The 12,655-nt window shown below is 37.9% G+C and overlaps 1 protein-coding gene across 1 annotated transcript in view; it reads right to left on the bottom strand.

Moving 5' to 3' along the window:
• Positions 1-12,655, bottom strand: part of LOC134500901 (1-phosphatidylinositol 4,5-bisphosphate phosphodiesterase zeta-1-like) — a 50,380-nt gene that overhangs the window by 20,228 nt on the left and 17,497 nt on the right. Inside the window, exons 4-6 of the mRNA XM_063308378.1 lie at positions 11,910-12,111; positions 8,947-9,091; positions 1,687-1,839 (exon numbers count right to left, since the gene is read on the bottom strand). Of these exons, the coding sequence (XP_063164448.1) occupies positions 1,687-1,839; positions 8,947-9,091; positions 11,910-12,111 (500 nt within the window). The remainder of the gene's footprint in view (positions 1-1,686; positions 1,840-8,946; positions 9,092-11,909; positions 12,112-12,655) is intronic.

Genomic DNA, 12,655 nt, shown 5'->3' with positions numbered 1-12,655 from the left:
TTGGCATTCAAGCCAGGGACTGCTCTGATGTCTCAAATATTCACTGAATCAGTCCCAAGGCAGCCAAGCAAATGAAGATATCATGGCTCTGCACCAATTCACACATGCCTGTAACGGGATGCATATGTCAATAAACTCAAATAATGCTGTTGCAACACCAATAAGCACAACTGTCATATAATCTCTGACACAATGCATCTCAGTCCCTTAGCTATCAAACCACATATGTGAGCTCCACAACCTATCAAAAAGTCTGCAAACATCTCTCTCTCAGCAAGTGGCAACATCTAGCCAACTTAGGTCTCAGAAAAGCTAAGCAGAGTTGAACTTAATATTTGCAGAAGCGACCACCAGGGTATTCCAGGGCTGTGGACTAGATTGGGAAGTTGAAAAAAGATCCCTGAAGAAAACAGTGACAAACTTCTTCAAAACCGTTGCCTCAAAACAATATGGATCTTTCCATATAGTCCTAGCAGTTGACCCGGACCTGAGTGAGACTTTTTTCTCTGTCTATGGCTTAGGCTGCATGGTCTGAAATGGATGACTATTAACAATCTCTTTTATATTGTTTCTGCTGTTTGAAGAAACAGGGATGGGCAACTTTCTCACAGAGGCTTCAGTCATCTGTTTTTACCCCTTACCTCCCACCAAAACAAAAGGAAAAACTAATGATCCAGTTTCAGAGGAGAAATGGATGCCTTAACCTCTGCAGTTATTAAAGCAGCCATTTTACTCAGTTCCATCCCCCAAATATCCAGTCCTTCCCTTAAATGCGCTGAAAAATTGGCTCTGTCCACTTCAGAGGTGTTCTAGGAGGTGCAAATGGAGTGCTGTAATGGCCTACAAGGCTGGTCATCCTGTCCTAAACCATGGTTTAAAAACCAGAACGGTTGGAGTAACATAACAAACAAAACCTTAAAAAAAAGGCAAATTATCATTTAGGGTAATGTGCAAAGCCAGGTAGTGAATTTCACTGCTGATTGGGAGATTTTGAATATTTCTCCAGCCCTACTCCAGCGCTATTAGCAATTGACCATAGTACCAGAAGACCATTAAAAGCATTGGTCTTCTCATAGTCTTGATGATATAGACACCAGAATAAACTGGAAGATAAAAATGAAATGATGTGGTGGGAGGAGAAGGGAGATACAGGTAGACCTTGCTTAACCTGCCCTGTTTAGAGACTGTTCAAAGTTACAACGGCGCTGAAAAAGTAACTTTACCACCAGTCCTCACATTTATGACCATCACAGCATTCCTGTGGTCAAGTGATTGAGATTCGGGTGCTTCACAACCAGCTGGCATTTACGACCATCACAACATCCCACCATCACATGATTGCCATTTGCAGGCTTCTCAGCTGGCTTCCAACAAGCAGAGTCAATGGGGAAGCCAGCAGTAAAATTGCAAGTTATGGTCATGTCATGTCTCACGTAATGATCAAGTCGCTTAGGGGTGGAGTTGCTGGTACCAATTGTGAGCGTTAAGCGAGGACTACCTGTACTTGGAACCAGATTTGCATTGATCGGAGGCAGAATGGGTGTCGCCATCTCTCTTTTCCCGGGTCAGTTTGTCACAAACTCAGTTTTTATTCGGGAAAAAAGAAACCTTAGCAGATCTACCCAAGAAATATCTTTCACCCACAAGTTTTGTTTTTCCTAAGGAAGAAGGAGCACATGATTTTACCTCTGGGGAGGGTAACTCAGTTGGCATAGAATTGTCAATGGTTGTAGTACACAAAGTATCACGGAGGATGTCGAGCATATGAGCTGCCATCCTTTCCTGCTGTGGAGGGCTGCAGTGGTTCTCCAGTGACAAAATAATGGGGTAATCTGAAGCCTGAAAATAAATTTAACAGGTATATAGGATGTGCCACATAATCAAAACATATACACTTAGTCTTCAATTTATGACCATTCATTTAGCTACTGTTTGAAGGCACTGAAAAAGGTACTTGTGACAGGTCCTTGCACTTATGACCATCACAGCATCTCTGCGGTCACATTTTGGGCACTTGACAACTGGCATGTATTTATGATGGTTGCAGCATCCTAGGGTCACATGATTGCCATTTGCGAACTTCCCAGCTGGCTTCCAACAAGCAAAATCAATGGGGAACCACCTGATTCACTTAATGACCATGTGATTCACTTAACAGCCACATAGTTCACTTAAAGGCAGCTGCAAAAATGTCATAACATCGGGTGCAATCACATGGTGCCTCACTTAATGACTGCACTGCTTAATGATGAATTTTCCATCCTTGTTGTGGTCATAAGTCAAGGACTACCTGTAGAGACTGACAAAGACTATGCCTATCAATTTGCATACACTGTGGGTTTTTTAGCTCTTTAGCCTTCTGTGTTATTGCCATTTCTTTTTATAAGCCATTTTATTTTACACCACCCTATTCTAGTTCTCAGTTACAATATTGATATTAAATGTAGATTTAGTGATATACTGATTTTATGTTTTGTATTAGCCATTTTAAATTATATTTAGTTATTACCCCACTGTTTTATCCAAATTGTATACATTTCTACCATACTCACTCTTGTCTTTATAACCTTAATCTTAACATCTTAATGGTATTAGTATAACAATTTTATAGTTCGTGCTAGTGATTTAAATCTTTGGCATTTCTGATAGTATATAGGTAGATAGTAGATAGTAGATAGTATATGTAGTATAGAGCCACCCAGAGTCCCTCTTTTGGGGGAGATGGGCAGTAATAAAATTTGAATAATAAATAAATAAATAAATATAGCTTAGATTACTGTTACAATGGGACAGCTGTAATTTTATCTGTGAATGTTATGTAAGTCAATGACCAAAATAAAGATATTACTACTAAAACATGTAAGAGGTTTACGTTGATTTATTTCTAAAAATAAGGAAGTTCATCCTGCCATTTTGAGAATATGGAATAGATACAAACCCAGGTTGTGCCCAAGAACACTTTTGTGGCTCTCAGCGCAAGAAGCATTTTATAGACAGGAAATAATAGGCAAATACAAATGGCTAACTTATTGTGAGATACTAGAAGTTTGTCAAAGGGAATACAAAATAAAATCAAGAGAAGAACTGATGGCAGAGTGATTTGGTTGTCAATGATTTTCTTATCTACAGTTATTAGAAAGATTTAAAGTAGACAAAAAAGTTTATGGTTTTGAACATTGTAAGACTGAGTTTGAAATAGAATTGTGTACAAATGATGAACATGTACTTGCTAAAACTTTTATTGAAATCTGAAGTAGAAGAACAAGTGAAAGAATGCATAAGTGGGCTAAAATATTTGGAGATAATATACAGATGGAACAATGGGAAAATATGTGGTTGAAAGGATTGAAATTTACACTGTGTTATACTCTTAAAGAGAATTTTTATAAAGTGATGTACCATTAGTATATGTTGCCAGAGAAATTGTCTAGAATGTGTAAAGGCACTTCAAATTTATGTTGGAAATGTGAACAAGAAGGGACATTTTATCATGCTTGGTGAACATGTAGAAAAGCTAGAAAATTTTGAATTCAAATACATACACTGATTCAGAAGATTTTAAAGATTACTATACAATTGAGACCAGAGGCTTTTCTTTTAGGATTGATTGACAAACAGCTGGAAAAAAGTCATGGAACTTTGTTTTTGAATATGATAACTGCAACAAGATTATTATATGCACAAAGATGGAAAGATTTGGCATTACCCACAATGGAGGGATGGTTGGTGAAGATGATGGAACTTCCTGAGATGGCCAAATTGACTTCTTTGATCAGAGAAAAGACAATATCTACTTTTATTGCTGACTGGAACAACCTTATGGACTTTTTGTGTGAAACAGAAAAAGTGAACTTATGATTTATGGTTTTGATGATTAGATAGGATAGATTATAGAAAGAAGAAAGTCATGTTGTAACTATAGAGTAAGAGGTAAATTTATAACTGTACTTACAATTGCTGTAAAGAATATTAGAAGCTATTTCTTTGTATTTTTTTCTTTCTTTTCTATTTTTCTTTTACTTTTTTTTCTTGCACTTTTAGCTTTCTCTTTGATGTCTTTTTTTCTATTCTTTTTCTTACTTTATATTAGTTTACATTAGTTTTTATCTTCCTTTTTAAAGAATTTTAACAAAATAATATATATAAAAAAATAAGGAAGACCATCCTATCCCCTAACCGGTGGTTTACAATTCCATAGTACTCCATGAGGTATTGATTGCAGGCAGACCTTTGTAGAATTATATCTAGCATTATTCAAGATGGGGAAGGATGCAGCAGGATGCTTTGCTTGCAAGAGTATTGATTTATGTCCTACAGGACTGAATAGTCAACTTAAAATTCCAGATTTTAATGTGGGATGAAATATAAAAGTTCATTAAGATTACTGGTATGATAATGGCACAATTTAGTTTGGTGTTCCTAAATTCAGTCTAACTGGCAGCAATTGTCCACTCAAATGCCTGCCATTTTGACTTCACGCTGACAACTATCTGTAGCTCTTCCAAGGAAATTCTTAATCCTGGCTATCCACCTTATCTGTTACCTTTATCTTTTTTTCACTTACCTCATTCTTGCCATGCAGAGTTGTTTTAGCCCATCTCTCGCATGCCTGAAATGTGAATTTCTGCTAACTCACCACCATCTCAAGAAAACCATCAGCCCTTGAGTCCAAGATCAATTGAGTGGTTCTTCCTGCATTCCATGGTACTCATCTCCAAATCCATAAATTGAAAGCATCCATCTTCTTTCTCCTGCTCTTTCTAAATGTTTCACTGCCATACATCACCACTCGGAAAGACCCTTGCTTTATTTATGGTGAACTTGCTTGTCATAACAATATCCTTATCCTTCATCACCTTGTCTATGTTTATCATTGCTCTCCTCCCTAGGATTAATCTCTTTACTACTTCAGCACACTGCCCTTCTTTATCTCTATAGATAAATTGATAAAACCATCTACCACCTTCGTCTGTTCATAGTCAGCCGTAAGTTCACAAAAGATGCAGATAGCCGTGTGGATGACTTCTTAATATTTAACATTAACTCAGATATTTCATTTTTTCACTTTTTACTTGCTGAATGAGTTTGCCTAAGTCTTCTTCACTTTGCCATTGTCTGTATATTTACTGCTTTTAACCCTACTATAACAAATTGCTGCATGATTTAAATAAACACAAGGACTATATACTTCCCTATTTTGAATCAGGCTGTTTTTCCAAACTCAGTTTTTACACAAGTTTCTTGTTCTTTATAAAGATTCCTCACAAGCGTAATCAGGTGTTCTGGCACACTCATTAGTCTTATTATGTTGCAATTCTAGCATTATTTACACAGTCAAAGGCCTTGTTATCAATGAAGCAAAGTTAAATGTTCTTATTATAATATCTTGCTGTGATGTTAGATATCTGATCTTATGTCCTCCGTATTTTACATTATATTGTATTTTATTATATTATGTATTATTTAAATCAGTGTTTTTCAAACTTGGCAACTTTAAGACATGTGGACGTCAACTCCCAGAATTCCCTGGCCAGCATGAGTTGAAGTTCACCCATCTTGAAGCTGCCAAGTTTGAAGAACACTGATTCAAATGTAAGTAATGCTCCCAAATAAAATTTTTTGAAGTGATTACAGTAAATGCCTTTCCTGAACCCTGCCTTTTCATTTGGCATTTCCTCCACCTATGGCTTCGTTCTTCTTTGTAAAACCTTAAGCGAAACTGCTTGTGTAAGGGATTAGTGCAGTGGTACAATTGATAGCACGCTGACTTGCTGGGGAATTGGGGGGCGGGTTCCAAAACTGTATGCCGCTATTACCTTGCATTTCCATTCCTCAGGATATATGGAGCCTTCCAATCTGTAGGCCACACAGTCTAGTTCCACAGTTGTTAATATACAGCTGATAGCACTTTAACTGTTTCTTCTTCTGCAACTTTAAATAGTTCAAGGAACATTTAATTTGCATGTTTTCCTATTGGATAACTTGTCCATTACATGAGAGCCAGTTTGATGTAGTGGTCAAGGCACCAGGCTAGAAACTGGGAGAACGTGAGTTCTAGTCCAGCCTTAGGCATGAAGCCGGCTGGGTGACCCTGGGCCAGTCCCGCTCTCTCAGCTCAAGAGCCAATCAGGTGTAGTAGGAGAGTTATAGTCCCGCCTTAGGCATGAAAGCCAGCTGGGTGACCCTGGGCCAGTCCCGCTCTCTCAGCTCAAGAGCCAATCAGGTGTAGTAGGAGAGTTCTAGTCCCGCCTTAGGCATGAAAGCCAGCTGGGTGACCCTGGGCCAGTCCCGCTCTCTCAGCTCAAGAGCCAATCAGGTGTAGTAGGAGAGTTCTAGTCCCGCCATAGGCATGAAAGCCGGCTGGGTGACCTTGGGCCAGTCCCTCTCAGCCTTAGGAAGAAGGCAACAAGAGCAAACCACATCCAAAAATGTTGCAAGGAAGACTGCAGAGACTTGTCCAGACAGTCGCCAGGAGTCAACACTGACTCGAAGGCACGTACACACAATCCTTTCTAGTGGATTCATTTCATGGATGCATTTTGTTTTCACAAATGTTTCCATCATTCTAAAATCCGATTCCTAATGGGGTTCCATAGAGTCTTAAAATTTCCTTTGTCTTTATTTGTCTTCTACAACTACTTTTGAGTATTCCTAGCTAGCTGTAAACTCTCCTACAATTTCTCTGGCCTGCTTAACAAGATATCTCTTTTTCCCTTTCTGGTTATCTTCTGTCATTCCTGATTGAGATCTCTTTCCCTGTCCTTTCTGGGTTGCTACTGCAACCTGCATTCGGTCATCATTCATCTTTTTCAAGGACTGCATCTTTTGTCTTTCCCTGACAATTCTGATACTTTGCTCAGCACGCGGCTAGATCTTCTCCTCTCTGAAACGTTGCAAGTGTTTTTCCTGTCTCCATTTTCACCGCGTTTGTTGACTCTTCCCACAGTTCCTCATGTTTCCTTTTGCCTGAGTTAAGCATAAATGTGCTTATGGCCGTATGTTGAGTAACTGTAACTGTAGGTCCTCCGAGCCCACCTGCTCTCTTTAACATCCTAAATTTAGGCCATATATTTGATGTCAATTCATGATCTGTTCCACATTCTGTCCCTGGAGGTGTCTCGGTTGACCAAACTCTACTTTTCCATTTTATGTTCGGTTGCTTCCTGTTATATAGTTTTATATAATTATATAGTTTTATGTAAGTATTATATTCCTTTTTCTTTCTGTCCAGTGATGTACAGGTACAGAGTCTGTGTTTAGGCTGCCTGAAGTAGGTGCTGGCAGGGACAGAGAATTATCTTGCAAAACTCCATCAGGTGCTCTTTTGAATGATTGTGTTTACCCTGTCCAAGTAATTCCAGATGTTTCCAATGTTTGCATTCCCATCTCATGTCTTTTCTGGATGGTGTTATCTTACAAGCTGAAGTAGAATTCTTCGGTGTCTTCCACCACTGCATATGTAGTAGGATCATATACTTGTATAATATTTATGTGTACAGGAAGTCCTCACTTAACGATCACAACTGGGACCAGAATTTTGGCTGCCAAGCAAAGTGGTGATTAAGTGAATCCGACCTGATTTAATGAAGTTTTTTGCAGCGGTTGTTAAGCAAATCACTGCTGGCATTCAGCAAACCATGTGATCATTAAGTGAATCATATTTCCCCCTTGATTTTGCTTGCCAGAAGCCGGCCGGGAGGTCAAAATTGGTGATCACGTGACCACAGGACACTGCAACCAGTCGCAGTGCATAAATGCAAACCAGTTGCCAAGGGCCCAAATCGTGATCATGTGACCAGGAGGATGCTGTAAATGTCGTAAGTGTGAGGACCAGTCTTAAGTCAGTTTTTTCAGCACTGTCATAAGTCAACAAATGGGTGTTAAGCGAGGACTACCTGCACTGAATATCCACAAATGCTAATAGGTATGACCCTGTCATTGATTAGGTTACAGCCAAGCACATACCCAGCAATGTATAATTCCATAAATCCAAATCCTTCAAAGATTTGCATTTTCATTGTTTCCCAGTTTTGTTTGAGAAATTTGTCTGGAGACATTTGTAAGCCTATGAGTTTTTGTGTATTTTGGAAGAATTTTAAAGCAATACAGATGAAATGTTTCAAGGCGTTAGGGCCAGGATACTGTATTAAGTGATCCTAACCCATGTGGTTGAGGGAGAAATGTTGTTTTTTTACTGGCCCTTGATGCATTGTATATTCCATATTGTTTTGATGGTTTTGTTGATGTTATAGTTCTTTTTCATTTCATTTCATTTTAATTACTTTACTTTTTTTTTGGTGGGGGGAGATTTCAGTGTTGACTTTTTATGTACTATTAGTTGCCCATAGTTGTGAGAATGTGATGGGCAGCCATATACGTTGTTTAAATAAATAACTACAGAAATATAGCACATATACATAACAAAAAAACCAGATCTACCCTAGATCTTTAATCACTTAGTTGGGATCCAAGTTACCTGAACGTTTGCTGGCACATACTATAATACATGTTGTTTAAGTACCAGGAAAAGTCATTTTGCTATTCTACCTGATCTGTTAATCTTTCTTAGTCTTTATTTTCTATGACTGTCCTATATTTTGCTGTTTTCTAATGCTTATAATGGCTTTTTTACCTGCTTTATTACTTGTTATAGGCTATCTTCTCAGAGCTGTTATAAGGCACTATATAAATAAAGCAATCAAATGCCAGTGGTGGGATGGCTTGTTGCCTCTGACAAGACCCACAGAGCAAATCCTTTTATGTCCCTTTCCAGCCCTTGCCTATAAGCATGTCTAAAGCCCAACAGCTTGAGGCTTCTCTCCATCCTTTGGCAGTAACACATAGGGGGGACAGTTACATAAATGGGATAGGAAGCCATCTGTGCTCATTCATTTCTATGACTTATGGACAGTTGCATCTGCTTTGGTCAACATAGGCACCACCTACCTCAAATGCATGTTTGTGTATAACATTGATGACATTCTTGAAGGTAATTTTGCTTGTCAGAGTATGTCCATGATAAACCACTGGCTCATTATTTGGCCCATCCCAGCAGTCAATTTCCACGCAGCGGCATCCCCTTCTAAGGGAACTTTTAAAAGAAAAAGTATGTGTTTGGGGGGTTTCAAGTAATGCAACAAAACAAAACATCCTATTTTAGCATCCTATTCATTAGAACTCATTCTGGATTTTTTGGTGTTTTTGATTTTGTTTTGATGCTGTCCGTAATTGGTCAGGAACCTGAATGTGGCTTGATGATTTACAAATCTTTGGTCAGTAAATCAGAATTTGCTTTATAATTTGCAGGTTTTTTTTTTTTTCAACAGCTCATTTTCATGTAGAAGCCAAAACCTGTCACAACTGTTTGTGCATGCAGATCAGTATGTTGCTGAGTTTCTACATCTTTATTTTCAAAGCATGATGTATTTGACAATTTCCACCAGTTGAGGATTGCCCCTATTTGTGAGCTACGAAACATGATATGGCCTTGATGTACCATCATATATAGCCTTTCCTCAAAATAATTGGAGGCTATATTAAACAACTTTATCCTCATATCAGAAGATAAAAGTCACAACAGTAACTTGACCAAAGTAATTCGTTGAGCGTTGTGGCCCAGGAAAGATTTGAATGGAGAATCCAATCTTCCCCAAGCTGATACCTTCCATATGTATGGATTTCAGCTCCCTGAATTTTCACTAATTTTCAGTAGTAGCTTTAAATTCTGGGAATTGAAGTCTGCAGATCTGACTGACTCCCAGAAATAAAGTAATTGAGCTGCACGAAATGCCAGTGTCCTTGGTGAGTTTTGTGATGATACTACTGACTAAAATGCAAGACTCTAAGTAAGTTTTTCCCAACTTTGTGTCTTCCAGATGTTTGGAACTACAACTCATAGAACTCAAATTGGTGCGCCATCTTTTTCAATATACCCAGAGACCCAAAGTTTCAGAACACTACTATAGTCGGTTTTATGACATTCTTAAATTGGGAGTGCCCATTTCAGAATCCTTCCTGATTCCCTATAGAAAGTGTAAGCTTCAGGGAAAAAAAATCAGATTTTAAATATGGGCGTGCTAAAACCGTTCAGAGGTCTTCTCTCATGTTTTCAGACCAGAAGTCCTTGGAGGTAATATCCTTAGGTGCTACTATGTTTCAGCAAAAAAAAGGTACCCCTCTCTAGACTTTTCCAGGTCCACCAGTTTTCTTAGTCCATTCTCCAAACCATGAAGAAATAAACATAGGTCTAGGATCAGAAAAGTATGAGCATCTTCCCCATGCATCTCCAAATCCCATTGCCCAGAAGCCCAAGGCTACACAGAAAGCAGGACCACAGTAATTAACTAACCACAGCTCTCAGAAGGCATGGTCTGAAGACTGCTTACTAGAGATCCATTGCCTGTGAAACCCATGCTTGCTCTTCTTCATCACATTTAGTCTCTTTTGATAATGGAAATCGTGATTCTTTGACTTTCTAAAGTCTCTAGCTTAATTCAGATTACCTTTCTTGATCAGTAGGTGAATTGTTTATTTTCCTAAAGCAAGAACAGATCCTTCCTCCTGAAAGCTGATGGCATTAATAAATTTGATTGATTGATTGATTGATTGATTAATTAATCTAACTGTTGCTTCTTGCAAAGAAAAAGTGTGCTCAGGAACACACACTCCTCAAAGAAATTGCATTAATGGGTTGGCTGCGGCAAATCCAGTGAAGTTGTCAGTATCATCTTATGATGCATCTGCTATGATGATGTCATATTTATTTATTTAATTAATTAATTTCTACATTGAATTGAAACAAGTCAATTCAGCAAGCTGAGTATTCCTTTAGTCTTCTGTTTGGCTACAATAAATCTCATTTTAATTTTCCTGATTTGTATGCTATTTCTCTTCTTAAACTCTGGAAGCAGCCTAGTGTATGGCTCATTTCAGGTGGTCAGTTAAATTTTACAGATAAATAATATTAAACCTCAAAATTTCGAAGTGAATCACAACCTTGCAATGTATCTGATGCAGGAAGAGTTCCTCAGTGTCAATTTTATTTATATATACATTTACAGATATATCATATTTGAAAATGTTTACATAACAGTTAACAAAAATATCATAAGACCAAAAACAATCAGCAGCAAAAGGAATTAATCCCCAATAACATTAATGTGTGTGTATCATTAAACAACTCACAAAAATATAATACAGTAGTACAGTGTATATATGTGTGTGTATGTATGTATAAAAGTTAAATGTTCACAGTAATAAATCAGTGATACATTCATCTTTAAAAACAGTAACAATATATTAAATAATGCTTCAAAATATAATTAAACATTTCAATAACAAAGTTACTCACAAAGCAAAGAAATTTACAATTGTTAGATCAGAACAGTATTCTAAAACTAACAATTCAGTGAGAAGGATATAATATTAATCAATAAATTACCCAGTACAGGAAATATTCAAACAGGTCAGAAATAAATCAAATTAAAACAGATTAGAATTGACTTACTTGTTAGTTATGACTTACTTGTCCCATTGATTTCAATGGGGGAAAATGTGACTAAATCTGGCTCCAACTTAATAAAATCAAAGGAATAGTTAAGAAAGTCTTAATAACAACTCACTTAAGTATATTATTTCAAATAACAGCATTAGATATTATGGCAAGGTATCAAATAAAGATCCCACTGACATACCAAGTTCATATTCCATGAATGGTTACGTAACTGCATAAATCAAGGTTCTGTCATGGTTAGAATAGAGAAAAAGAACACTTGAATAAAATGGGTAATCATTTTGATTATTCTAATCTGGATTTGAGGTTTTGCTTTAGCTGTTATTTTTCAAGCAGCTTTCTTTTATACACCCATCCATCATCCCTCCTCTCTTCCTCCCTCAAGAGTAGTACATACTTGGCATAGCCCCACAGATGACTTGGCCCTATAAGTTGGTCCTGGATAAGGTAAGTGTTGTGTGAAGATGATATGAAGTAATCACACAGCGGGAAACTCATATCTTGGTAAATCGCTTTGTTCTCCATTTTGAATAAACTGCACTCTTCTGACAGCATGTATCGTGTAAAGCCTTCGATGGTCATCTCCTTTTGGCTTCTCGCTAAATGGGGAGGGGGGATTAAAAGAAACAAGCTCAGTTTTGGGTATTCATGTTCCGCCTGGAACTAAGCAGGCTGGAAATAGTGCGCATTTCATTTCCCCATGTCTTAAACTGCACACTGAGACTTACTTTATTTCATGTTGTGAAACCCTAGGCCAGCCTTCTCCAGTCAAGAAATCTGCAGAATTTCCAGCTAATTTGACCAAATATTTTTTATTTTTATTTATTTATTTATCAAATTTGTCACCACCACCCCCATCTCCTCCCACCAGAGGGACTCTGGGCAGTTTACAACAAAATACTCACTAAAACAATAAATATATAAAAATGCCTTATAAAATTACATATTAATAAATATAAATAAGAGTAAAGTCCAGATGGCTGTGATCTCGTTCAGTCTTTGCGTGGAAGGGGTACTTCAAGGCACTAGCCAACCCCAGGCATGACTGTTCTCCTCCCCACCCCAGGCCAGGTGGCAGAGCCAGGTCTTCAAGTTCCTCTGAAAAGCCAGAAGTGATGGGGCTAGCCTCACCTCTGGGGGCAA

Source organism: Candoia aspera, chromosome 7 (assembly GCF_035149785.1).
Source record: "Candoia aspera isolate rCanAsp1 chromosome 7, rCanAsp1.hap2, whole genome shotgun sequence".
Classification (NCBI taxonomy): domain Eukaryota; kingdom Metazoa; phylum Chordata; class Lepidosauria; order Squamata; family Boidae; genus Candoia; species Candoia aspera.
The sequence above is the reverse complement of the archived record's forward strand: the minus strand, read 5'-3'. Positions and strand labels throughout refer to the sequence as shown.